This window comes from Sorex fumeus, unplaced genomic scaffold, assembly GCF_029834395.1.
Source record: "Sorex fumeus unplaced genomic scaffold, SorFum_2.1 ptg000020l, whole genome shotgun sequence".
Lineage (NCBI taxonomy): Eukaryota > Metazoa > Chordata > Mammalia > Eulipotyphla > Soricidae > Sorex > Sorex fumeus.
Window position 1 is genome coordinate 11043235 of NW_026606077.1, and position 25974 is coordinate 11069208.

At 42.4% G+C, this 25974-nt stretch overlaps 1 protein-coding gene across 1 annotated transcript in view; it reads left to right on the forward strand.

Moving 5' to 3' along the window:
• The window catches only part of LRMDA (leucine rich melanocyte differentiation associated), a 635497-nt gene that overhangs the window by 82495 nt on the left and 527028 nt on the right, over nucleotides 1–25974 (forward strand). Inside the window, exons 3-4 of the mRNA XM_056113521.1 lie at nucleotides 3962–4096; nucleotides 16265–16382. Coding sequence (XP_055969496.1) covers nucleotides 3962–4096; nucleotides 16265–16382 — 253 coding nt within the window. The remainder of the gene's footprint in view (nucleotides 1–3961; nucleotides 4097–16264; nucleotides 16383–25974) is intronic.

Sequence of the window (25974 nt, forward strand, 5' to 3'; positions counted from 1 at the left end):
ATCGAACACCCTCGGTAGCTTGCCGGGCTCTGCGAGAGGGGCAGAGGAATCGAACTCGGGTCGGCCACGTTGGCCGCTTGTAAGGCGAACGCCCTACCCGCTGTGCTATCGCTCCCCCCTCTCAGAGAGCCCGGCAAGCTACCGAGTATTCGATATGCCAGACACAGTAACAACAAAGTCTCCAATGGAGACGCTACTGGGCCCGCTCGAGCAAATCGATGATCAACGGGAGGGCCTTTACTTTACTTTTACTTACTTAAATCATTCCAGCTAATTGAAAATTGATTTTTATTTTTAATAGTTTAGAAATATTTCCTTTAGAAATTAGCAGTAGTGAGTTGCTAATTTCACCCTAAATTATAGGTAAAAATTTTAGAAAAGAAATTACATAGTTTTATTTCGAATAGCTATAGCATAGCGGGTAGGGCATTTGCCTTGCATGTGGCCGACCCAGGTTTGATTCCTCCATCCCTTTTGGATAACCTGGCAAGCTATCGAGAGTATCTTGCCTGCATGGCAAAGCCTGGCAAGCTACCCATGACATATTCAATATGCCAAAAACAGTAACAATAAGTCTCACAATTTGTTGTGAGATGTTACTGATGCCCACCCAAGCAAATTGATGAACAATGGGAAGACAGTGCTACAATGCTATTTCAAATAGAAGTATATATGAGCATAAGTTGTATATGTGTGTATATATACATATATATGTATATATGTACAGACTCAATGATTGTGTCTTAAACAATCTACTTTTTCAAATTTTACAACAGCACTTGGCTACATGACTTTTTCCTAGGACTGTGGGGCCTTTGCTAGGACCATGAATAAACAGAAGGGAGGGATATGTGTAAGCAAGTGATATTTATATACAAGTTGTATTAGTTCTGTGTTTACATATGAGGATTTATTCAAATTTACCTGGGCCTACAGCTCTGGGTGATGATATAGCAGGCTTCCCATCATCATAAGTGACAAAATGTTGAGAAATGATTGGGAATTCAATTAATCTATGTTTCTCAGTGTTTTCTTAACTTTATCTTCATACAGTAGATGAAAAAAATAACCAGTTTAGGGAGTTTGTCACTAAGAGAAAACAGGTTTCGGTGTGAATTTTTGATCCAGAGTGGAAGAGGATTCCTTCTAGGTTCTCTAGACTTCTTGTCCACTTAAACATTCAAGTCACCTTAAATCTATGTATTAACTCCATTTTTGAGAACCTTCATCTAGAAATCCCACTGATGTAGCACTTGCCAGCAAGTGATCAGCTTGTCTGGCTGTATCCCCTCAGCTAGGATCTGGCCCTCAGACTTCAGGACAACCTGATGTGAAAGAGATCTGGAGCATCTGATAGATCCATAAGGTTGGGACAGAGAACTGGGAAGAACCCTGAAGTGATACTGTTGACCCCTCATACCTGATGAGGACCAAGGATTTTGAGCACGGCATACTGGAGTCCAGGGATCCCTGACCTGCTGCTGCTGGAGCCCGGGGGTAGCATTGGCAGAGCATTGGCAAGACTCTCTCTTCTCTTATTATTAGGTATACAATTGTCACTGTGAAGTATACAGGATAGAACCTGTTAGAAATGCCAAGGATTCCCTGGAATTGTTCAGTGTTATTTTAAATGGGTAGCTTTAACTGATTTTATTCAAGAGTATGATATTAAACTTTTATTAAATTTTCTGCATTTTTTTTCAGTTATGAAATACACTTAGTCATCAGCTTAACCTCTGGACTTTTCATGTTACCTTCCTTTCTTTCTTCTCTACATGCTTCTCTTCCCCAGGATCCTTATTTCTGTGGTCCTGTGTTGTCATTCCTGGATGTTACTGTTACAGATTTAAAGTATTGGTAACTTTCAGTGACTGATTTTCTGTTTCTCTTTAGTATATGAGGATGATATTGGCAAACTGAGACCCAGGATGGACACACATGCTCTCTGTCTTTCTCTATGTCTCTGTCTATCTCTCTGTCTCTCTCTCTATCTTTTTTTCTCTCTCCCCTTTTCCCTCCCAAAGTACAGTATCTATTCATGCATCTCATGGGGCCAGGGCATGTGTGTGAAAAAATTCTTGAAGGAAATTAGTTCAGAGATTATAAAATATAAGGAACATAGGTGAGCTTCAGTTATTAGAAACTACAATCCCACTGCCCATCAAAGGGAGAGAAGAATACCTTATTCTTTGTGACCCAAAGCAGTCATGTTGGGTCCATGATAGAAATTTGAGGAAGTTGCAGTTCCAGAGGAAAGAAATGGTCTCCCTTTTGGTTGTCAGAGTAAGCAACTCAGTGGAGACTCCTTGGTTATATGTATCTATGTTTGGACCCCAATTTACATTATGAACTAGAGTCAAACACTGGTTGGATTTGGAGCTCTTTTTTTTTATCTTGACAAGTTGCACTGAAATGTGAGGAAATATGTATAGCATCCCATGGTTGGTTGGAGAAATTTCTGTCAGAAGAAATGGCAGCCCATTCCTCCAGGTTTGTTTTTTTCTACAAGGTCCATGCGATCACTTGTGTGTGAATTCTTCACTTGTGGCTTCAGCCCTTAAGTGCGCGCGTATTCCCTGACAAAAGCCCCAGTCAGACTACTGACATTGACTAACTCCACTCATCCTTAACGAATCAGAGTCATGGACTCTGCTTATGGCCCATGTAATCATCACCTGATCTGAGCTCAGCTCATCTAAGTGAAACCCAAACCAGGAGGTGCTATGTGGAGTGATGCTTCCCCAAACCTATGATTTCCCTGAATCTGTGACTCTTGCTTCATTTGGTTTGGAGATTGGAGTGTGAGTCCCACTGAGGAGATTGATTCTGGGATAATCCCAACACCCATGTAATTCCTTGGTTTTTCTCTTTTATTTTCATCTCCTTGGAATATTAGGTTCACAATGATTCTCAAAAGATACGTTTCAACCTGCTTTGACTAAACATAAGTTTAGCTTTCACTATTTGTCTATTCTTCCATGTTTTGTTCTCTTTATTACCAATTACTTTATTGATGGACTGGAGCTATAGCACAGTGGTAGGGCGTTTGCCTTGTGTGTGGCCTGTCCAGTAGAGCCAGGTTTGATTCCTCTGCCCCTCTCGGAGAGCCCGGCAAGCTACCGAGAATATGTCGCCTGCACGGCAAAGCCTGGCAAGCTACCTGTGATGTATTCGATTTGCCAAACACAGTAACAAGAAGTCTCACAATGAAGACGTTACTGCTCGAGCAAATTGATGAACAACGGGAGGACGGTGCTACAGTGCTATTTTATTGACATCAATGAGACTTCACCAAAAGCTCTTAGATCATAATAGGATGCCAATCCCTGTTTGCATCTATACAATCACCATATGTTGTGAAAATTTACCCCTAAAGGAGAAAATTTTTTAACAAGTTAAAATCTTTTAACAAGTTTTTTAGGTATAAATTCCTTCTTTTGAAAACGACTTGCTAATATTTTACTACATGTAAGTTTTTAAAATTCATATTTTTTAAAAGAAAATTGGGCCACAGTGGAAGGAAAAGAGCGATAAAACAATTACGTTTATTCATTATTTTTTCGAGCGGGCCCAGTAACGTCTCCATTGGAGACTTTGTTGTTACTGTGTCTGGCATATCGAATACTCTCGGTAGCTTGCCGGGCTCTCCGAGAGGGGCAGAGGAATCGAACTCGGGTCGGCCATGTTGGCCGCTTGTAAGGCGAACGCCCTACCCGCTGTGAAGTGATCTGGAATTAGACTTAGCTGCTGAGAGAAAAAGTGGTCTCTGTCTCTAATAGTCAAGGTGAAAAATTACTCATGTCAGATACTTACAGATAAGTTGACTTCGCCCCTCAATGATGTCATCTCATGGGAGCAGACTGGACTCATCAGCAGTTGGGCTGTGCCTAGTTATGGTCTATGCTTTTTTGCTAATCCCTTTTTCTTCCTGGACTAAGATCCTTAACTCTTGTCACATCACTGACTTGGAGTGTCTGCTTGATCACCTGGCAGAAGTGACACCATCTCTGGAGTACCTCAGCCTGCTGGGTAATGTGGCATGTCCTAATGAACTGGTCAGCTTGGAAAAGGATGAAGAAGACTATAAGAGATATAGGTGAGTATTCTGGGACTTTATTCCAGTGGGGAAAAGGCATGTAGGGGGCTGATACTATGGGGAATATAGTAGATGCTTGGTAAATGCTTGTGTACTTTACAAGATAATGTTGAACTTTCACTTTTGGAGGGAGGGAGTACATAGATGTTGTCTTTTTTGAGATTATAGGAACAAGGAAACATAGAAAGCTATCATGTAGTCTAGATGAGGAATTATTAAACATTTTTCAAGTGGGCTGAATAATATTGTAGCTATGAAGTTCCTGTGTCTTGGTTACAATCATTCAGCTCTGATAGTATAGTGTATATACCTACATGGTTTGTAAATGAATGAGCATATCTGAATTATCATGAAGCTTTATAAAAACAGACAGCAGGCAATATAGGACCTGTGGGCTATTTTGCTGACTTCCGATATATTGTGTATTATATTCTTGTAGTCTGCATCAGAGTAACTTTTTGGAAAGAACATATTTCTCCCTGAAGTTTAAGCATCTTATATTAGAGTAACAGTCTGGAAAAGAAATCCCACAAATTCTATAATTTTGTTCTATAAAGCCCTAGTGTCCACCAAACGCTTTCATGGGCTCTATGTAAAAACACTTTTCTTTCTTCTCAGTATTTCTGAAGATTCTGCTTTGAAACATTTGTTTCAAATACACCTCTCATAGAACTTCTACTTGATCTTACCCATTTTGCTAAGCTGATTTTTCCCCTTTATTTTGAATTCTGTGTGCCCTTTCTCTTGATTATTGTTCAGTTAATAACCATGATACCTCATGTGTATAAAACAACCCACCTGAATCCATGTGGGAAGAATGGAGAGAGGGGGACAGAAACATAATGAAATTAGGGTGCTTAAAAATAGATTTAGAAAGATGGAAGAAAGAATAATGTTGAGAAAAACATTCTATTGAAATCATAAAAATATGGTGTGACCCTTTATTGAAGGAATATGTGTATGTACATTAATTTTGTATTAAGGAAACAATGTAAAAATAACTATAAAATATAATATGTACTTAAATAATAAACATGTATATTAAAACTACAGTTACTCTCTTATAGGAAGGACTTTACACCTTTAAACTTATTTTCTATTAGGTTCCTTGATTAATATTGTAGCCATAGTAAACTGTTTTAAAACTATTATAGAATAAGTACTAGTGATCCAGATGTGCCCAAATTTATTTGTCCTCCTTTTCCGAAATAAAAATCACCCAGTACCTTCATGGAAGTCTGCCTTCTTTAGCTGAACAAACAGTGCCCCCAACTGCATGAAGGCTATTGCTGTCATCCATGGATTTTGTTTTCGGATGTGACGGTGGGAGATGTGACTTGGGCCATTTTCAGCACTGCTCAGGGTTTACTCCTGCCTCTATGCTCAGGGATCACTCCTGACAGTGGTCAGGGGACATATGGAGGGCCAGAGATAGAATCAAGGTCACCTGTGAGCAAGGCAAGCATCCTACCTGCTATTTTATCTCTCTAAGCCCCCTCCACTATATCTTCCCACCAACTTCTACCCCCCAGGTGGCAGTTGACTGTAGTGTCAATTTTGGAAATACTGCCCTAATCCTACTAAGAACATCATTTAGGATGCGGTATCAATCATTTTTACCCTTTTGGATTGTGCTCCCTAACAGTGCTCAGAGGCCCTGGATCCACTCTAAGTGATACCTGGCCCAGCTCTGGGTGCTGGTTGGGGCCAGCTTAGGGCCACTAGCACCATGGCTGGCAGTACTCTGAGGGGACATGAGCAGCTCAGACTTGGAGCACCAGGCATACAAGGTAGTCAGTTCAACCCTTTGAGCTATCTCCCTGGCTCAGATAATATATAATTTCATTTTTTTGGGGGGGGGCTCACACCAGTGGTGTGCAAGGCTTACTTCTGGCTCTACACTCAAGGATCACTCCTTGCAAGGTTTGGGAGATCACATGGTGTGCCAGGGACCAAACCCAGATCAATGTTCAAGGCAAGTGCCCTACCGACCGTACTGTTTCTCCAGCCCCAGATAATATACATTTTGATATGAGTTCTCTTTGAAGAAATATGTGTACTGTTAAGCAGGCAATTTCTTACACATTTCTAAATCAACCCTTTACATTGTTTCTTTTTTCACTTAGAACTTAATTCTCTAATTCTCATCAACTTGAATGCATTTATCTGATTTCAAGTATGATGGTGTTACTTTAAATATACTTTATTTTTTTACAGTGACTTATTTAAAAGATATGTCTTGGAAGGACCAAGGAGGTCCAAGAAAGTTTTTTCAGCAAACATTTTTATTAGACCACCACATATTATTTGTAACATTATCATTTGCTTCCTGGCTCATTTCTTTGCATTTCCTTGTTCTTCAGAATAATTCAATAAATTTATAATTGTATTCACATGCAAATCACTGTATCACTGTCATCCTGTTGTTCATCGATTGTCTCGAGCAGGCTCCAGTAACGTCTCCTTTGTCCTAGCCCTGAGATTTTAAAAAGTGCCACATTCGAGGCTCTTTTAGTGTCAGGAGAATGACACCCATCATTGTTTCTGGTTTTGGCCACGGGGAGTTTGCCAAACTCTACCATGTGGGCAGGATACTTTGGGTAGCCTGCCAGGTTCTCTAGAGTAAGAACTAGATAATAAGATGTCGTGAGGCTGCGAATGCAGCTGCGTGCTTCCGGGAGCAGGGTTTTATAGTCTCTGGGTCTTGGTTGTTGATGGGATTACATGGCGCCAGGGGCAGTTGGTGGGTGTAACACCTACATACTGGAAGATGGGGGATGTGGGTGGAGAAGGCCCCAGTCCCAATCTGAGCAGGCTTGGAGATCTATGCCCTGGGTCCCGCACACCAGGGTTACTCTGCTGGTTCCTTCATGCGTGAGGCTCGTCCAAACGTGAGGAGAGTGCTCTTAAGCATAGCTGTGGCTTGAACTGGAGCTCTTCAGCTGCTGGGGCGCTGCTCGGCGTGGGGAGGGAAACTCAACCCACCCTCCTTCGAGGGGCCCTGGTGAGGACAGCGAGGCACGGAGGCAGGAGACTCTGCGCTGTTCTCTTCCAGTTCCAGGAGCAGGGTTTTATAGTCTCTGGGTCTTGGCCATTGATAAGGTTACATGGCACCGGGGGCAGTTGCTGGGTGTAACACCTACATACTGGAAGATGGGGGACCTGGGTGGAGGAAGCCCCAGTCCCAATTCGAGCAAGCTTGGAGATCTACGCCCTGGGTCCCACACACCTGCAAATGCCTTGTGTATATATATATTTGTTGTACATAAATATTAACAAGCATTTTAATCAGTTTATTCATGGAACTAAAATTCTACATGTGAATGAAACTGTAGGTGAAGTTCTGCCTCTTTTTTTCTCCCTAGAAGGAACGAAATAGAGTAAGGAAAATCTCTTAATTCCACCTTATTAAAATTGGTCTCCAGTAGTAGGCTTATAAGATTGTAGAAGGAAAAGGAAAGTTAGTACCACATTTCTGTTGATACTCTGACTGGGCATTGTAGCATAAACACTAAGGTTCATGGTGTAGGGGGACAGATCAGATGATCTAAAATGAATATTTCCTAGTAGGAAAGTATGGTTAAAATGGAAAGTATAGTTTTGACCAGTGACCCTTAATCAAGGCTATGCTTCTGAACCATCTAAGATATTTTCACTCATTTGATAGCAAATGTAATAAAAATAATCAGCAAATGATCCTGATGCCAAATTAAGAGCTGTTGTACTGTGTAGTCTAAAATGACTCTCAATTATAGCATTAAGAGGTCTGAGTCCCAAGAACTTCCAATTCTTTCTTCACCTCACCAGGCTACTTTGTATAGCCCATCTTGCATACTCTGGGTGCTACTTAACTTAAGTCAACAGGCCAAGAGTGGCTTCCTGTAGGTAAGGGCTGTGCATTCTAGTCCTTGAAGTACCTAATGTAGTGTTGGCCTTAGAATAAGAACTTGGCACCTGTTCACCAGAGCTGGCTTACTCTCTCTCAGCTACTAGTAGAAAAATTCAGGTCATTGGATTGCCTCTCATGCCCACTTCCTATTCAGGATCAGACCTACTTGGATGTCAACTAGGACAGTTAGTAAAAAAGGGGCCTTTCTTCAGACCCAGTCCATGCAGACCCATGCTGGCTGTTTGGCCATGATTCTTCACGGGGGGGCTTGTTCTTAAAGGAATGATCTAGTCTTTGGGCTGGCAAGCTCAGCCCCCTAGCCTGTCCTCCCCATTTTAGAACTTTTCTCCTACTGAAAACGTTGAGGAATATGGCTAGGCTATGTCTGTTAGTTGTACAATGACAACGTTTTTGTGAAGAACAGGATTCCAGAGGCCACACACAGTCAAATTCACAGGGAGTCAGAATTACCTCAGAAATCCATAAGTCACGACAAATGATTGCAAAATACTCATACTCAGAGGAACTAAGGATGATAGAAGGAATGGTGAACATGCCCAATCCTGCTGCACATTCATTGTGTAGTGTCTGATGGTTCTGTGAGCTGGTAGGCCTCATCTCTAGAATACTGTCTGAAAGAGTATTTCTTTCTTTTTTATGGTTTCTGAGTTTCTTACTTACCTTTGGCTGAGATCCGTATGTTCATGGTATGGTTGTGTTCTGTGGTCTGTGAGCAGCCCTGTTTGGTTCATGCAGGAGTTTTGCTTCATTTACTCCTGTGAAATTTTAGGGCTTCACAATAAGACTTTTGAATCTAGAGTTCTTGTGGCAGTTGGGTTTCTACAGAGCAATACAGTTGCCTTTTAAAAAAATTTTTTTTGTCAAATGTTTTTTGCTCTTTCACAAAGTATGGGTCTGTGTTCTGCATAGCTGTTACCCAGAGTCTAATAGTATGGCCTCTATGTAAATTTATGTGACATTTTCACTAGAAAATTGCTTAAAAAATGAATGATATTTCTACAGTTTACTGTTTTTCACTTTAAGTACATTTTCTGACAATATGTCTTCTATTAATCATTTAAGCACTAGTAGGAGCCTTAAAAGAGTGTATTCAGAAGCAAGAACCCATGGCTCATTTAGTGCTGTCTAAAAAAATTTCTTATTGATTGGCATCCTCTGTGGTTGTGTGATGTAATATTTATAATATGTCACCCAGCCATACATCAAAACAAGTATGTCTGTTGTTTCATTTCTATGGGAGATGCTGATTTCAGAGAGGTCAGCCGGTATTAGGTCACTCTGTGGCCAACCACCGGACTCGAAATGGGAAGTGACTAGATTTATGTCGTTATGGAAATGGCTTCCCAGATGCTGTTTTACTGATTCTTTCCTCCCTCCCCTCTTTTCCTTCCTCCCTGGCCTCTCTCCCGGTGCGCCCAGTTGGTTTTCCTTGGCACACAGCCCCGCAGGAGAGAGGGGCTTGTGCGCTTTCTGAGCAGGAACACACCATCATGCTGCTGAGAGGTGCCCTCACCCTACTGGGGCAGGGGCCGTACCATGCCTAGAGTTCACCTTTGCCATTCATCATAGTTCCCCACTGAGAAATGGCCACGTGCCATGTTGTTAAAGGAGCTTGAACCTCCCCATGCTTTGCTGCATGTCCCTGTGGTGCTGTCATGGGGGTGAACTGTTGAGTGGTGGTGAGGCTGAGAACGGGCAGTCTTGGAGATGGAGGCAGGAAGAGAGAGGTGAGGCCACATGGACTGGGGCTCCTGTGAACTTGAACACTGGCCCCTCACTGGATCCAAAATGGGAAACTTGGGTGCACAAAAGGCTTCAGCTTCTTCTGTAATTCTTTCCTTCTTCCTGGAAGGTGGAGGGCAAGGCAAGAACACAAGTGCTTCACTTGTCAAATAAGGGTGTTGGTTTCAGGGTCTCTAAGTACTTCTGCCATCACTATCCCTCTTGGTTCTTCTGCCATTCAGTCTTGAGTTGCCTATCCCTCCTCTCTCCTCCTTAGTAGGCCCTCTCTGTATTCTTTGCAACTCTAAATTATTTAAAATGTGACACCTTTCCTTTGTTCCTTCTCAGGGAGCAGCCCGGGCGGAGACGGCCTGTCTAGTGTCTGTAACACTCAGCCAGAGGGCAGGAGGGAGGGACCCTCCACTGCTTTGGCTGGCCCTCCTGGGCCCCCTCCATTTCCCCAGCCCAATAGGAGCTGTAAAACTTGTGGCTTACATAACCCAGCTAGCATGCTCCAGCTAATCTACAATCTGGGCTTTGAAGATCACAGGAAAGCAAAGGTCACGACCCAGAGATCAAAGTGACAGAAGCCCACAGAGTAATTGCTGGTTACCCTCTGTTGAGGGCCTTGGTCTTCCTGTGGGTGTATTGTTTGCAAGGAGACTTCAAACATGCTGCCAGTGAACTGTGAGGAAAATCAGCTGGCCTCTGCCAGTTGTCAGGCGTTCATTAATGCTGTAGGTGAGCTCACCTCAGCTCATTAGAGTGAGATCATTGTCATCTCTCTGAGCATCTGGACTTATTCCGCTCCCAGTGTTTGTTCATTACTCTTTGGTCTTTATTGACTTTTTCTCACAGTCCTCTTTTACCTGGAGGGGTGAGGGGGTGGTCAGAGAAGGAAGCTGGGGAAATAAGAGAGGAGGGTGCGTTCATTATAAATTAACTTGGAAGTACACAGAATTCGAGCAAGCTTAAGAAGAGGTTTAGAGATGATTTAGATGATTTTAGTTCCATAGATGGGGAAACCAAGGCCCAGCAAAGTGGCAGAGAATGAACCAGGTCACACTGCAAGGCCACTCAGTGTCAGGGCTCTATGCTTTGTAGCCCTGGTCTCTGAGTTTCTCGTTGTGAAGAACTTCCCCCTTTAATTTCCTCTTCCATGCCTTAAAACTTTGGTCTCTGAAGTAGGTTACACTTAAGCCCATGCTAGCTTTTAAAAATTAATCAGACGTATTTAGCTGTTGATCAGGGTTTTTGATCAACATGAGGTAACCGGTGTTACCCAAGAGCATTGACGTAAGCCGAGCAAATGCAAAGAAGCTTGATGTTTTGTTGGCTGCTAACCCTACTCTCTTAAGCTTTGTGGAAGATTGAAAATAGTTCCTGGATCAGCCCTTGCTGCTTCTGGGGAACCAAGTAGGGCCTCATCAGCTCACACCATATCTCCCGACCACTCACTTATGGGAACAAGAAGGAAGGGAGAAATCCTGGAAAGAAGCCTGGAAAACTGTCCTGGGAGTGAGAGGAAGAATTGTGCAGTGACCCTGCATCTAGTTTCCCCAGGGTCTGGAGTCGTTGTGTTTCTTGAGTAGAGGGAGGAAGAAACATGGCAGCTCCTGTCCTGCACAGACAATGCGAGATCCCACTCAGCTTTTGTGTGGTGTTGCCGTAAGGATGGGGCACAGACAACAACTGCTGGGTGGAAGCTGTGAGTAGGAGGAAAGTGCATCTTCCTCTCCCTTTGAATAAAAGGTAAAAGGTAAAGGCCCTCCCGTTGATCGTCGATTTGCTCGAGCGAGCCCAGTAACGTCTCCATTGGAGACTTTGTTGTTACTGTGTTTGGCATATCGAATACTCTTGGTAGCTTGCCGGGCTCTCCGAGAGGGGCAGAGGAATCGAACTCAGGTCGGCCATGTTGGCCACTTGTAAGGCGAGCACCCTACCGCTGTGCTATTGCTCCAGCCCGCACACAGTAACTCCCTTTGAATATAGGTAAAAAATGCCAGAGCATTGGGATTTGGGCGAAGAGAATTGATTTTGGAGCTAAAGACCAGAACAACAACAGCAACAACAACTAAAAGCTTTTTATTGTCCCCTTGCCCCCTACCAGATTGAGGCCTATTCATGGGTATGGGCCCTTTAAGAAAATGGAGTGGTTCTGTATTGAAAAGAGATTCTGGAGAGCTCTGCGTGCAGTTCTCACTTTCTTGAGAACAGTTGCCGACAGAGACAAATGGATCTTTAAACACTTTCCCAGCATCCCTACTCTCCCTGATAACCTCATAACCTCACCTTCCCTATCACAGCCTAGAGTGCCCCAGACATCCACCCGCCAGCCCCAGGGCTTCGTCCAGCCACCTTGGGAAGGTCAGGCAGATTGGAGTTGCCCTCTAGAGCTGGAGACAGGAGGCTTGGAACTTAGACGGATCTCTTTTCATTAAGTAGTGCCCTGGCTTAACAAGCAGTTTTATAAATCTGAAGCTGTCTCCGGGTGTTGCAGGATTTATAGATGGGGGTTTCTGCCATAAAGTGGTTTATGATGGCTGCCTTCTGTGTTATTAGTAGCTGTCTCTTCCTTCAACCATTGGTGTTTGATAATAGCCTTAAAACACCCAGAATTACTTACCTGCAAGCCCCATTCCCGATAGCCCCTGTTGACAGTCTGAATAAGTTTACTGCCCTTTTGTTGTACTTTACCTTCAAAACAAACTGATTGAACCATCAATAGCTTGTGGAAGCTGACAGAGGCATGTCATCTGGACTAGCCCTTGTGATTGCAGGTTATCTGGGGGAGTTAACCTCCCCACATTGTTAACTGAAATGGTTTATGTACTATGCAACTTTAGGATACGGCTGTGATAACCCCAGTAACTAAGCAATACATCACAGTAAAGAGATTTTGGTGCAACAAATAACCCGGGATTAAATTTACAAGGGTTGAATTGATATTGTAAAAGCCTTCATTCTGTGGCTTTGGGAATCCTCTCTTGTATTTTTATGGCAAGATTGTATTATTCTCAGGATTGAAACTGCAGCTTTTGACACCCTGACATCACCCCGGCACAAAAGGAAATAGATCTTCCAAGCCCTGGATGGGACAGATAGAAGGCCCCCTTACTACCTTCTCATGTGGAAGTGATGTTTGGAGTGAGTTCCAAAGCACCGGGAGTGAGGCAGAAGCTCTGGGAGTTGAGGCCGATATCTTCACCCTGTGTCCCACATATTCTGGGCAGAGGAACTGGTTCACAGATTTGGAAAGGAGACTCTTTGTCATGGGGCCCACCTGGTAATTCCCAAACTGATAGCATTTCTGATGGTACTTTCACTTGGACAGTGGTTTGCAGCAACCTGGCTTGGGAGCTCACTTGAAACATGAGTTCCACAAAAAGTTAGAAAGACCCAAGCATAAAACCCAGGGATGTGTGTTTCAAAACAGCAACAACTGTTGGGGATACAACAATGGAGAGGCCCAGGGTTTTGGGTATATAAGCTGCTGGAGGCTGACTGCCTGGTTCTGCCTACCTGTATCTCAGCCCCCAACAGCTGCTGACAGGTGGGAACCACTAGGTCCCTAGTTACTCGGTGAGTGAATGTCTAGTGAGTAAGTAAAAACACCTGGATAATGCCTGCACCTGTCCTCAAACTTCTGTCGGTCTTGACCACCTGGACACCCAGGCTGGCCATCAGATGAAGAGTCAAGACAGGCTCAGTTTCAGGGGAGACTAAAAATCTATTTCATGGGCTGTTTCTTTGATTTATAAGCAGAGTGCTCTGAAAACAGCAGCTCTTTGTCATCTCAAAATTTTAACTAGCTTAAAAGCCAGCACCTCTCTCTCTCTCTCTCTCCTTTGATTTCAGGGCTGTGATCCAAAGTGGGGCGAAGTGACAATGTGCTGTCTGTTGTCATCATGGTTCCTGCCAGCCCCATGAAGACATCTTTCATTCCATCATTAAACATTGGCTGATTTTCTAATACTGATGTTTTCTTCACCTGAATATTCATCTTTTCCCACCCTACACTTAGTGGGTGTCTTTCCTCCTTCGAGCGTCACTCCTGACATATTGTTTCCGTCTGTACATGTCTTTATTTGAAAGAATCTGTTGTCATCACGAATTGGCTGCTACAAGCAGAAGTTGGGAGTTTTTGACATTTGCTGGGGACAGTGGGAGCTCTCCTGGAGGACAGAGGGCCACTGGGGGCATTTTGCAGAATGGTAGGGAAGAATCAGGATGCAGAATTACATTTCCAGGACCATGGATATTGAAGATGGGGATTTCTGGGAATGAAAAGCACATCCCCCCACCCCAAATTGCAGAGTGCTTTTATTTTAAAAGTCAGTAATATAAAGGATATACCTACAGATCCTTAAGCTATTCTGTCTGGAATTTGAGTGATTATATAACTCTTCCACCTGGACAAGCATATGGAAGCCACTTGGGAACAGGAGGCCATCTAATAATGTGAGAATTTACCTTCGAATGCCACATTCCATGAGGAGGGACTCATTCACCAAATATCCCAAATAACCTTTGCATTGAGGAAAACCTAAGCGCTTGGTGTTGTTTTAGGTTAGGCTCATTGAAGTCTCTCTGAGATTACATTTCTCTTCTCTCCACTCCAGTCATAATATTTCATCAGTCTGTAAGTAGCATTACAACCCCTTTTCCGTGCTTCCAAACTACTCTGGGCCTGAACTTAATCTTGGCACAAAGCTGTGCTGGATCTTAGTTTTTCTGTGTGAGTTTGTCATTCCTGTTATCCTGAGAACTCCTTTTAAAGAGAGGAACTACTTTTGTAAGTTGTGATTACCTCTGTATACCAAGACCTGGCACACAATAGGTACTTAAGAAATATTTGTGCAATGGAAAGAAATTGGTATTTTACTGAGTCTGCATTAGTGTTGCCTTCAAATAAGGTTTGATCTGAAGTACAGTTTAACCTGACTTCAACAAGCTTGCAATTTAGGTGAGTGTACCAACTGTATAAGTTTACCAACTGTCTGCCTATATGGCAATAAGGAAACAAGAGCAAAACATTAGATGTGTTAAATGATGCTGACAATATACCCTGGGAGTGCTGAGAAGGGTGAAAACAATGTGGATTGGAAATGCAGATGACTTCATGAACACCAAGGAGGCTAGGTGCAGTAAGGCACTATCAATTCCCATGGAGTCAATCCATTCTTCTTCTTTTTAAGAAGGACTAGGACTAAGTAATTTGCCCCTTTGATTAATAAACTGGGGAAACTTGATGGGAAGCAGCTGGATCGGTGACTCTCCCTGAGGAAGGAAAGTTGAAAGCTCATGTCCACACACATGTATGTTTATATTCTTACGTACTTATCCCAGAAATAAGTGGATCCTCCCATCAGATCCACATACACCTGCTTGGTGAGAGACCATCACACAAGTCACCATAATGGATATCAAAACTCTTTCCAAGGGACATGAGAACACATGGTATTTGCTGAGCTAGTAATGCCCCCCTTGAGACCAAAGTCTTGTTTTTCCTTAAAACAGATCATTTCCAATGTTCCTGTGTGAGAATAACTCTATGATCAAAAAAAAAAAATAGTTCTTACCTTCCCCATTTGATTCCTTTGATTCCTCAAGCAGATATTTCTTAGGCATTTGTTTCTTTTCCATCCTTAGATCATGCAAATTATTATAATACATACCCTAGTCTGGGCTGGAGCGACAGAACAGCGGTAGGGCATTTGCCTTACAAGCGGCCAACATGGCCGACTCAAGTTCGATTCCTCCGCCCCTCTCAGAGAGCCTGGCAAGCTACCGAGAGTATCTCGCCAGCCCGCATGGCAGAGCCTGGCAAGCTACCCATGACGTATTCGATATGCCAAGCACAGTAACAACAAGTCTCATGATGGAGACGTTACTGGGCCTGCTCGAGCAAATCCATGAACAATGGGAGAACCGTGACCCTAGTCTATTGTCTGGAATGTCAATCCAAGGTCTCTTGTAATAGAATTCCTATATAGTAAAGAAATTTAGGCCATATTTTAGAATGGAAGGGGAGAAAACTATATCGATAGCATTTTATTGGCTAATTGAAGTGTGTATGTATTCCTTTGAGTGACATAACTGTTAGTGAATATTTTTAAAGTTTGGCTTTTTTCTTCATAAAATAGAAATATATTAATTTTCCCAAGGAATAATTGCTCATTCCTTCTGAAAGAAGAGAGGGGCTGGAGAGAGAGAGAGTACAGTGGGTTTTAGAAAATAAAAACTTGTTTTGCTCAGGGGCTGGAGAGATAACACAACAGATAGGGCACATGGCAGTCTGGGTTTGATTTCTGGCATCCCTTGAGCAAATTCAGGAGTAACTCCCTACTGCAGTTAGTAGTAACCCCTGAGTGTTGCCAAGTGTGGCCCAAAAGCAAACAAAAAAAAGGAAGAAGGTATAGTTGTGAAGATCCAAACTTCTGATGGTAGAGATTCCTGAGAATCAGAGAAAGCACTTGGATCTTTGAGACTGTTACCCCCAGCTTCCTGAGTTGTGTCTTACTATTCTTTTCCAGATACTTTGTTCTTCACAAGCTTCCCAATTTGAAGTTTCTGGATGCCCGGAAAGTTACCAAAGAAGAGCGAGAGGAGGCATTAGTCAGAGGCGCGTTCATGAAGGTGGTGAAGCCCAAAGTAAGTTGCCACCTCTTTTTTCTTAACGGTGATTGGCATCTTACCTCCCAAGTTACACTTAAGAGCATATGAGTGACCTTCTCTGAGTTTTAAGTGTAAGAGGATTGTTCCAAAGTCTCACCCATGCATTCATACTATCAGAATTGTATTATACTGATATACAGTATCAGACACAAGTAGGAATGCAATTAAAAAGGGTCTTCCTAAGACCCAGATGGGGTGGACCTGATTTCTAAGATGATTTTACCCAGATATCCCTTTCACCAAACAAAGGCTGGTGTGATCTTCCTGGTGGTATGTCATATCCTGGACATGGATCCTGAAGGAATGGTTCTTGAAGATGAATTTTTCCTTAAAAAGAAGAGACTTTCTTCAGACCTGCAGGAAGGAGAAGAAGGAAAGTATAGAACATTTATAATTTCTCAGGTGTGGTGGAGTACTCTAGTGCTTCAGCTGGCCCTGCTTTCTTGGGCCAGAAGAGGAGGCTGAGGAGAATAATTTTCTCCTAGTCACAGTTGAGCACACAGTCGCTCTCAGCTCTCTTTAGCAGGGAAGGCAATTTTACCTGACACGTGATCACAGACTGGTGTGGACTCGCTACATAAAGCTTTCTAGAGTTTCTGAGATTTGTGTTTTCTGATTTTCTCTTTATTGGCCGAATCTGCCAAGTCAATGGAAGTGACTGGTATTATCTTAACATTATTGATGAGGTTGCAGAGATTTGACTCTGAAATGCAGAGATTTAAAAGAATGTGGAAACTAAGTGTTTGGGAAGAGATGGTGTCCTTTAGTAAAGTCTGAGGCTGGGCAGGATACTCGATGACCCCAGTGACCCCTTTGGGGATCCATCACTGTCTGGGCTTCATGGAAGGACATAGTCACTTCCTGTGGGATGATAGCTTGTGTATGGGAAGCACTGGCTGAGCTGTCCGGAAGCCTACTTCGTCGCCATATTTTGACAGTGATCTCTGCACATGCACAGGAAATGCTTAAGTGGGAATGAGAAAAAAACAAACAGAACCAAAACAGAAAAAAAATGAAACCTCTTCCATCAAGTAGTTTGGCTGGCAGCAGACCTCAGGCTACTCTCGTTCCCTGAATCCATGAGGTGCAACTTATTTCCCGTTATGCTGAATAAAATTGCTAACAGTTGTGGAAATATATGATACAGAGTGTATAATACTGGCAGATAAATGTATTGTTACCTGTTTCAGCAGGTGGAAAATTAATTGAGTGATTTGTTTCATAGCTATTAAAGTGTTAACGGTTCTCCTTATTGAGGCATGGGTTTGACAGATTACTTGTGGCTGCCTTTAGTTATTTCAGCTTTTGTAATTTTGTCCAAATGAAATAATTTATTTCTTGCTCCCCTCCAACTTTCTTTGGAAGGGTGAAAATATTTCAGAGACAGCTAACATTGCCAAATCAAAATACGACAAATGAACTGTTTATAATATCTTGGATTGCTGCCCATCCTACATTCCTCACGGACATGTATACATAGAGTTTGTAGACTAGATCAGAATTTTTCTCCCTGACACACTATTTGACATGGGAAGTTCCATGTTGTTATGAGAAATCAAATAGGGTTCTAAATATAATATCTTCCGTGTGTGTGTGTGTGTGTGTGTGTGTGTGTGTGTAGTGGCGAAGTGGTGGTGGTTTATGGATATTTTAAGGGTTTGTGTGTACAGATTCATGAATCCTACAAAGCTGAGAGGAGGGAGCATCAGGTAATTCTACAGAAGCAGCGGTTCAGGCTGTGGTCATGAACTTGGCTGCCCAAGGTCACCTGGCTAGCAGTTGCTGGAGCTGGGACTCTGCCTGAACCTTACCTCAGAGCTCCCTTTCTTCCCCTCTGATTTCTGTGCCCTACAGCATGGAGTTAAATGTCCCCTCCCACCTCCACCCCCCATGCCTCAAAGTGTTCAAGCCTTCACAGGAAGGCTTAAATGGAGAAAACATGTACAAGCAGGACTGTTCTGGAGCAGTGGGGAAAGAGGGACATTGAACTTATCTCCTGCTTTTGAAAGCAGTGGGAATGCTTAAAATCCAGTAGTAGCTGGCTCTCAGAGTCATTGACAATCTTAGCAGAAGTCTCTTCAAAGAATCAAATTAGTTTCAAATCAATTATAGAATTAGCTTATATTTGTGTGATTGACTCTAACATCTTTATTAACTGGGTTAAGCTTTAAAAATACCCATTAATTATTTGAAGAGAGACAAAAACACTCTGGGAAAGCCTGGGACCCTTTGTTGTTAACTTTGTTGTTAACAAGGTTTCCAAACAGGAGAGAATGTGAAAAATCATGTTTGTGCATCTCACTTAATGGATGAAGGAAATGGATGAGGATCTTGCCTTGGAATACCCCATCATTCTATGGAGGCAGAGCGGGGACCAGAATTCACAGGCCTGGGCTCCCAGACCCCTGTTGTATTTATGCTTGACCTTTTAGTGCAGTAAAGGATTTCTCTTTCTTCCTGATTTCCCATCTAACTATGCCTCTCTTGAATGGCAGGCAATTCCTTTTTGTCTCTTGTTTTCTAAGATATGCACTGGTACTTCTCTTGCAGACAGAAAGAGGCCAAATGAGCTTCTTGCTGAATTAATAAATGGGTGTTAAAAATGCTGGTTCTTGCCTGCTTGCAGTATGTACAGACACTTGTTTGTTCCTATGCAGGTGTGTATATATGCTGTCTGTCTCTTTGTATATATACATATGTATGTTCTGGGAGGTATGTGTACACCCGGAGTTGGCTTCTAAGTGGAGAGCAATTTCCTCTCCATGAATTGCCGACGCAGTGCTGAGCATACGTGGTGAAGACCTATTTTTCATAACGGAATCAGAATCTCAAGTTGGCTTCTGTCCTCTCTGAGGTAGCAATGGCCTGCTGTGCTTATTCAGCAGAATGTGCTGATGGATGATCAAGGAGGCCATGATTTGGGGAGCTGTTTTCATTTTATTCCTGACATAAAGTATTTGGGAGAATGGAAAATGCCTCTCCAATCACATCTCTTGCCTTGGAAGCAGGGAGCTGGCAGCCTGGGTGTTCTCAGCTGACGCAAATGCAAAATCATTTATGAACTAATAAACCCCGCTATGTCACAAAGGCTTTGATTTGGTTGAGTAAGAGTTCTCACTCGCCTTCTCTCATGATGATACTTTTCTCCTTTGTTGCTATGTTTGGCTTGGTTGTTTAAAAAACTGCCTCTGTCTGAGCTCTAATTTGTCTATGGAAAGATGCTGTCATTCATTAGGAAGTGGTAACTAATGCTACAATGTGTGTGTGTGTATGTGTGTGTGTGCGCGCGCGTGTGCACGTGTTCACATGTGTGCTCTTGTGTGTGTGTGTTGTTAATGAACTTAAAATAAATGAGGCTTTACTCCTTTAAATTTTAAAGATAATATGTATCTTTGTCAAATGTTTGCCATTGAATCATGCTATTGTCAACATAGAGTGCACCCAAGGTAGATGTAGAAAGGGTTGAACCCATAGAAAAAGACTTCTGTATTGACCAGCTTGTGAACCACACCCCCCCCACACACACACACATACACATACACATGCACTCACACCATTCACTGCTCTGGGTAATATAGATCAAAGAAGCTCAGGGGTCTGTCCAGGATGGTGTTCATGGCATGCACACCAGCCTTTCATATCAGAGAGACAGTTCAAGAAACCAACAGTAAGAGTTGCTTAATTATGTCCTGGATTAGTAATTATTCATCCCTTTTCTGTCAAAGAGCATGGTTGTCTTTTCTTTGACATGATTATTTAAAGTTGAGTCCTTTCATTTACAAACATTACATATATATAGTGGTCTCCCAAGTATTATATTTGTGAGAGTTGATGTCACCTTAAAAACGTGTCATTGGTGTTTTTATGCCTGTGTTTCCTGTAGTGTGTGGTATGTGTTTTTGTGTGTATGTGTGTAATTTGTATATTTGTTGTCGTTTGGGGGGTTATATAGTGTGTGCATGAGAGAAAGGGAGAGAGGGGTAAAGGGAGAGATAGATGCGGAGAGTAAAGGGGGTAATAACAGGGAGAAAGAGAACTGTGGTGTATTTAAACAGAAAAAAAGTAAACTTCTGAGTATGTATACCTCCGTGGAAATCGTTTTTGTTTTCCTTTTAAACTAAAAGTTAGATGCTATCTGGGTGTGAGCCTCACCCACTCCATAACTGTGCCACGCAGTTTTGCTCTCAACACTTGCAGTGCCTTGACTCCCCAGGCTCTGTTTTTGGATTCCACTAAAAAAGGAAAGAGAAACTAGAGATGGGGGCTAGAAACTTTAGGAAACCAGCTTCTTTTTTTATGCTGGTGCTGAGGTCATTCCCTGGATGTCAGCTGCACAAGGGCAGGAACATGCCTGCCGTGTCACTCCCATTGCTCCTGTGCCTTCTCCAGGGCAGAGTTGTGGCCAAGGCAACGGAAGAATGAGCTGTGAACAGATCCTACGGCAGATCCATGGTGAAAGCCTACCGGTTTATTTAACTTGTATGGCCTCAGTAGGGTCTTCTGGGAAAGCTGCAAAGGGACCCTTGACTCAAGAAAATGTAAAAACTTGAATCTATAGCTTGGACATAAAAAAGATTCTGGGGTATATACATGCACGATTTATTCTGGAATTGCCCTGGGGAAACCTATAGCCACCATGCTCCTGATATATTGGTTTCTCCATCTTGTGGCATATTTGGGGGTGACATTTCATGGTAGTCCTGAATCAGCCTTCACTCAGAGTCTACTGCCTCCTGTTAAGGTTTTAGAAAATAAAATCTTGCTTTGCTCAAAGGCTGGAGAGATTGTACAGTGGATAGGTTGCTTGCCTTGCACATGACCAACCAGGGTATTTTCCCTGATGCTCCATCTGGTCCCCTAAACTCTGCCAGGAGTAAGCCAGCTCTGAGCACTGCTGGGTGTGACCCCAAAACAAAAACCAAACAATAATAAAACTAGATTTTCTCAGAAATCGTGTTGGAGTAATCTACAAGTCTGTGTGTGGTCAAAATGTGATTTTTCCCACTCTTAGCTGCTATCACATTGTTTTGTCTGTCCTACAGAGGAGCACTAGAAGAGCATGACTACTTTGGTTCACTTGAGGAAAGTGGTTTCTTTGGTTCTCTTACTCAGTTTTTATGCCTCATCTTTACAAATAGTTACTTTGTTGTCAGGCCCACTATGCTTGTCGTTCATATCTCCTGTTACCTTAATGTCGCAGTTGCAAGCCTGTGAAAGGTTATCAGAATCTACCTTGAGATTGATTGCAATTACTAACATTTACTTTGCACTCAATATTTCTTTGAAGACATATTTTTCATAAAGTCAGGATCTGCTTGTAAATAAACATCATAAACCACAAGTACATGCAGTTAAAAAGACAATAAACCAATATATGTTGAAAGTTCTCCACTGTGCCAAACATTCAGAGGAAAACTAAAAGTGTCAGTTAATTTTTTTTTTGGATATTTCTATCTGAATGTGTTAGTGTTTTATGGTTCTTTTCTGTTTTCACACAGATGTTACTTGTCTAGAGACATAGTCAGATTCTATTTTCAGTTTATAGTAAATTTTGAAGGGAAGAAAAATTTTAATTAATTTCTTTTTTTGGACATGCTTAGGCAGTGCATTTAGGAGCCAAAATTTTTCAGTTTGTTTGTTTTTTACTCTTATTCCTGATTTCACAGTTTGCCACATTAATTTGAGGGGGAGTTACTTAAGAATTTTTTATTTCTCCATTTTTAGCACCATGGCATCCTGTGTCTCCAGTAAATGCTTTCCGAGTATTGCTCTTTGGAAGCAATTTCAGTGGCTTTTTATTGCCTAGCATTTGGAAGGCAGCTCTTACAAATCACAGATAACTTGCAGAAAAGTTATGTCTCCAGTATCTTGGCCAAACCCTGAAGATGGAGCATTGAAAGTCATAATAGAAAAACAAGTGAATCAGAACTGCAAGTATTGGTGGCTGTGTCTCAGAGCCATACCTAGGAACTTCTGGGTCCTGCCCAAGTGCTGAGCATGGTGGCATATTGTATCTCTTATACACTTATTTGATTTGATAGCACTTCAGAGGAGCTCTAGACCATTTTTAATCTCCCAAATATCCACTTTTCCCCCAAAGACATTTGGACAGACACATTTTTAGAGTATTCTGTAGAGTTGTGTGCCTATAATATATTTTGTATAGCCTCTGAAGTCAAATAATTAGCAGAGATGCAATAGAGTGTGTAATTTAATTAAAATTATTCCTGTCTCTCTACCTTTTCCATGGTTCTTAGACTAAAGGAGGTGCATACTTCTTTAGTTAATGACTTTGACTTGGTCATGTGACATTTTAGCCAGTGGGAGGAGAGTCAAAGTGACAGTGTACCAGTCTGGGTCAAGTCCATATGGGGTGTCACATGTTTTCCCTCACTCCTCTTTCATATCCACCATTTACCATGAGAGACATCATCAACAGGCCTAAATCTGACTAGAGGATGGAGCAGCACTACCCCACCAGCCACGAAACCTGCAGTTTTTTTTAAATTTATATTTTATTAGGGAAACACCATGAGGTACAGTTGTAGATTTACAAATTTTTGTGCTTGGGTTTCGTTTATACAATGATCAAATACCCATCCCTCCACCAGTGCCCATTTTCCACCTCCATGGATAATATCCCTCCCCCCAACCCCCCATCCCACCCTGCCACTGTGGCAGGGCATTCCCCCCTGTTCTCTCTCTTCTTTTGGGTGTTGTGGTCAGCAAAAGAGGCATTGAGTGGCAAACATGTTCAGTCCATAGTCTACTTTCAACATGCATCTCCCCTCCTGGGAGGATCCTCCAAACACCCTTTATTTGGTGCTCCCTTCTCTATCTGAACTGCGCTTTCCCCTAGAATACCCGGCTGGCCTCTAAGCTATGGAGTAATCCTCCTGGTGTTGATCTCAGCTATTCTTGGGTATTAATCTCATATTTTGTTATTTTATATCCCCCAGATGAATGTAATCTTTCTATGTCTATCCCTCTCTTTCTGACTCATTTTGCATAGCATGATACTTTCCATATTGTACCACTTGTATGTAAATTTCATGACTTCATCATTTCTAAGAGCTACATAGTACTCCATTGTGTAGATGTACCAAAGTTTCTTTAACCAGTCATCTGTTCTTGGGCACTCAGGTTTCTTCCAGTTTCTGGCTATTGTAAAGAGTGCTGCAATGAACAAACAAGTGCAGATGTCACTTCGACTATACATTTTTGCCTCTCTGGGATATATTCCCAGGAGTGGTATTGCTGGGTCAAATGGGAGCTCAATTTCTAGTTTTTTGAGAAACATCCATACTGTTTTCCAAAAGGGCTGAACTAGTCGGCATTCCCACCAGCAGTGAAGGAGTGTCCCTTTCTCACCACATCCGCGCCAGCATCGGTTGCTTTTGTTCTTTTGAATGTGGGCCAGTCTCTGAGGTGTGACATGGTATCTCATGAAAGTTTCTGTTCATTTCATTGCCCCATTTTTTGATGGGGTTGGATGTTTTCTTCTTGTGGAGTTCAACCAGTACTTTGTATATCCTTGATATCAACCCCTTGTCGGATGTGTATTCGGCGAATATTCTTTCCCATTCTATCTTTGTATTTTGGTCACTGTTTCTTTGGAGGTACAGAAGCTTCTTAGTTTAAGAAAGTCCCATTTATCTATCTCTGTTTTCACTTGCTTGGCCAGTGGCATGGCATCTTTGAAAATACTATTAGCCTCAATGTCATGGAGGGTTTTGCCAACTCTGTCTTCAATGTACCTTATGGTTTCTGGTCTGAAGTTGAGGTCTTTAATCCATTTTGATCTTACTTTTGTACATAGTGTTAGGCAGAGTTCTGAGACCATTTTTTTGCATGTAGCCGTCCAGTGATGCCAGCATAATTTGTTAAAGAGGCTTTCCTTACGAAACCTGCAGTTTTGTGCAGGGAGCTGGTTGTAAGGTACTGAGACTTTGAGGAGTAGTCACTACACAAAAATGATTATTAGGCCATCTACTCACACAGTCTGTTCTCTGATTCTTTCCTGCCCATTTGTACCATGACACCAGTTGATTAGGCTGTTGCTTGAGGTGAATTGGCATTAAAGACAGTTTAGGACTCACAGTACCCATTTCTATATCCTTTCTTGATACTTAGTTAACACCGATTGCTAGGCCAGCCTAACAAGAAACAGGTTGCTTGGTGGGGCAATATCAGACACATTGAAACTTTTCTGATATGTGAGTAAAAAAGAATATTTACTGTGATTTAAGCGTGTACTGTCTGCTAAATGGCATATCAGTGACTTAATACTGTTATCACTTGAATCTACAAATGAGGACACTGATGATCAGAGAATTTACATATGTTACCTAAAATTACAGAACAAAGTAGAATCAAGTTCTTCTCTAGGCCTTATCTAGGCCCCCGCACTCATATTCTTTCCTGGTATACCTTAAATTACTTTAACTAAGGAGCAAAGTTAGTCTCAGAACATGTCCTCTGTCTACTCTGCACCTAAAAACTAACAAGCAAAGCGAAGGATGAGAAGCAAGAGTAAGAGAATAGAAAGACCTGGTCAGAGTTCACTATAATTTCTTGCTTTGACCATGTGACCACTCTTAGGAACCTAGTTTGGTGAAGTGTGTGACTAGGTAAGAAATGGCAAGAGCCAGGTAATAGAGGGCTTGGCTAGGCTAATTTTGTGGGCTGGAGGATGAGCTGGGACCTTAGCGTTGTTGATGCAGGAGAAGAAGCTCTAGTGCTCTGTGCACAGTAGGTATTTTGAAATCTGTGGAGGCCTCTGTTGACCCAAGGTTGTCTTTCAATCAGAGCATTCAGTCCAGGGTTGCTGCAGAGGGCAGATTGTGGGGCTGAGAGCCTTTCTGAGACTTCAGGGAGGGTCTGGATGGGAGTAACAGCTCTGGAGATAGGGTAGTCAGAAGCTGCAGCTGACAGAGACCCACTAGTAACTCCCCTGGTGCCAGTCCTTGGAATTCAAGAAAGTCTTTTGATGTGCTTGCCACTAGACCTTGCCCACTAGGATGGTATCAGTTGCCTGAATTCTAAGGAGCAAAGTAAAGGATTCTTAACTGGGCTGAAAAATCCTCATTTGTTGATCTTGATAATGACAGAGATGGAGACTGGTTACCTGTGCATAGATATGCTGACATTTTTTTGATCCACTTTAGAACATAATATTTGATATTTTGCTTTTGAAGTGTTGCTTTTATTTGAGAATTGCAGGTGTAGGGGTTTGGGTCACACCAAGCTGTGCTAAGGGTTTACTTCTGACTCTTTGCTTAGGGATCACTCCTGGAGGACTCAGGGAACCATATGGAGTGCCAGGAATCGAATATGGATCAGCCATGTGCAAGGCAATTGCCCTACCAGCTCTACTAACTCTCCAAACCCTGAAATGTAGACCTTGAAAACTAGGTGGTTATGAGCCAGAGAGGCAGTACAAGGGTTAAGGCGCTTGTTTGCATTCCCTCACAATCTTTGCTCCAGTCCCTTGCACCATGTATGATCTCCTGAGCATCTCTGGGGTGACTTCTAAGTAGAGACCGAGAAATAGTCCCCAAACTATTGG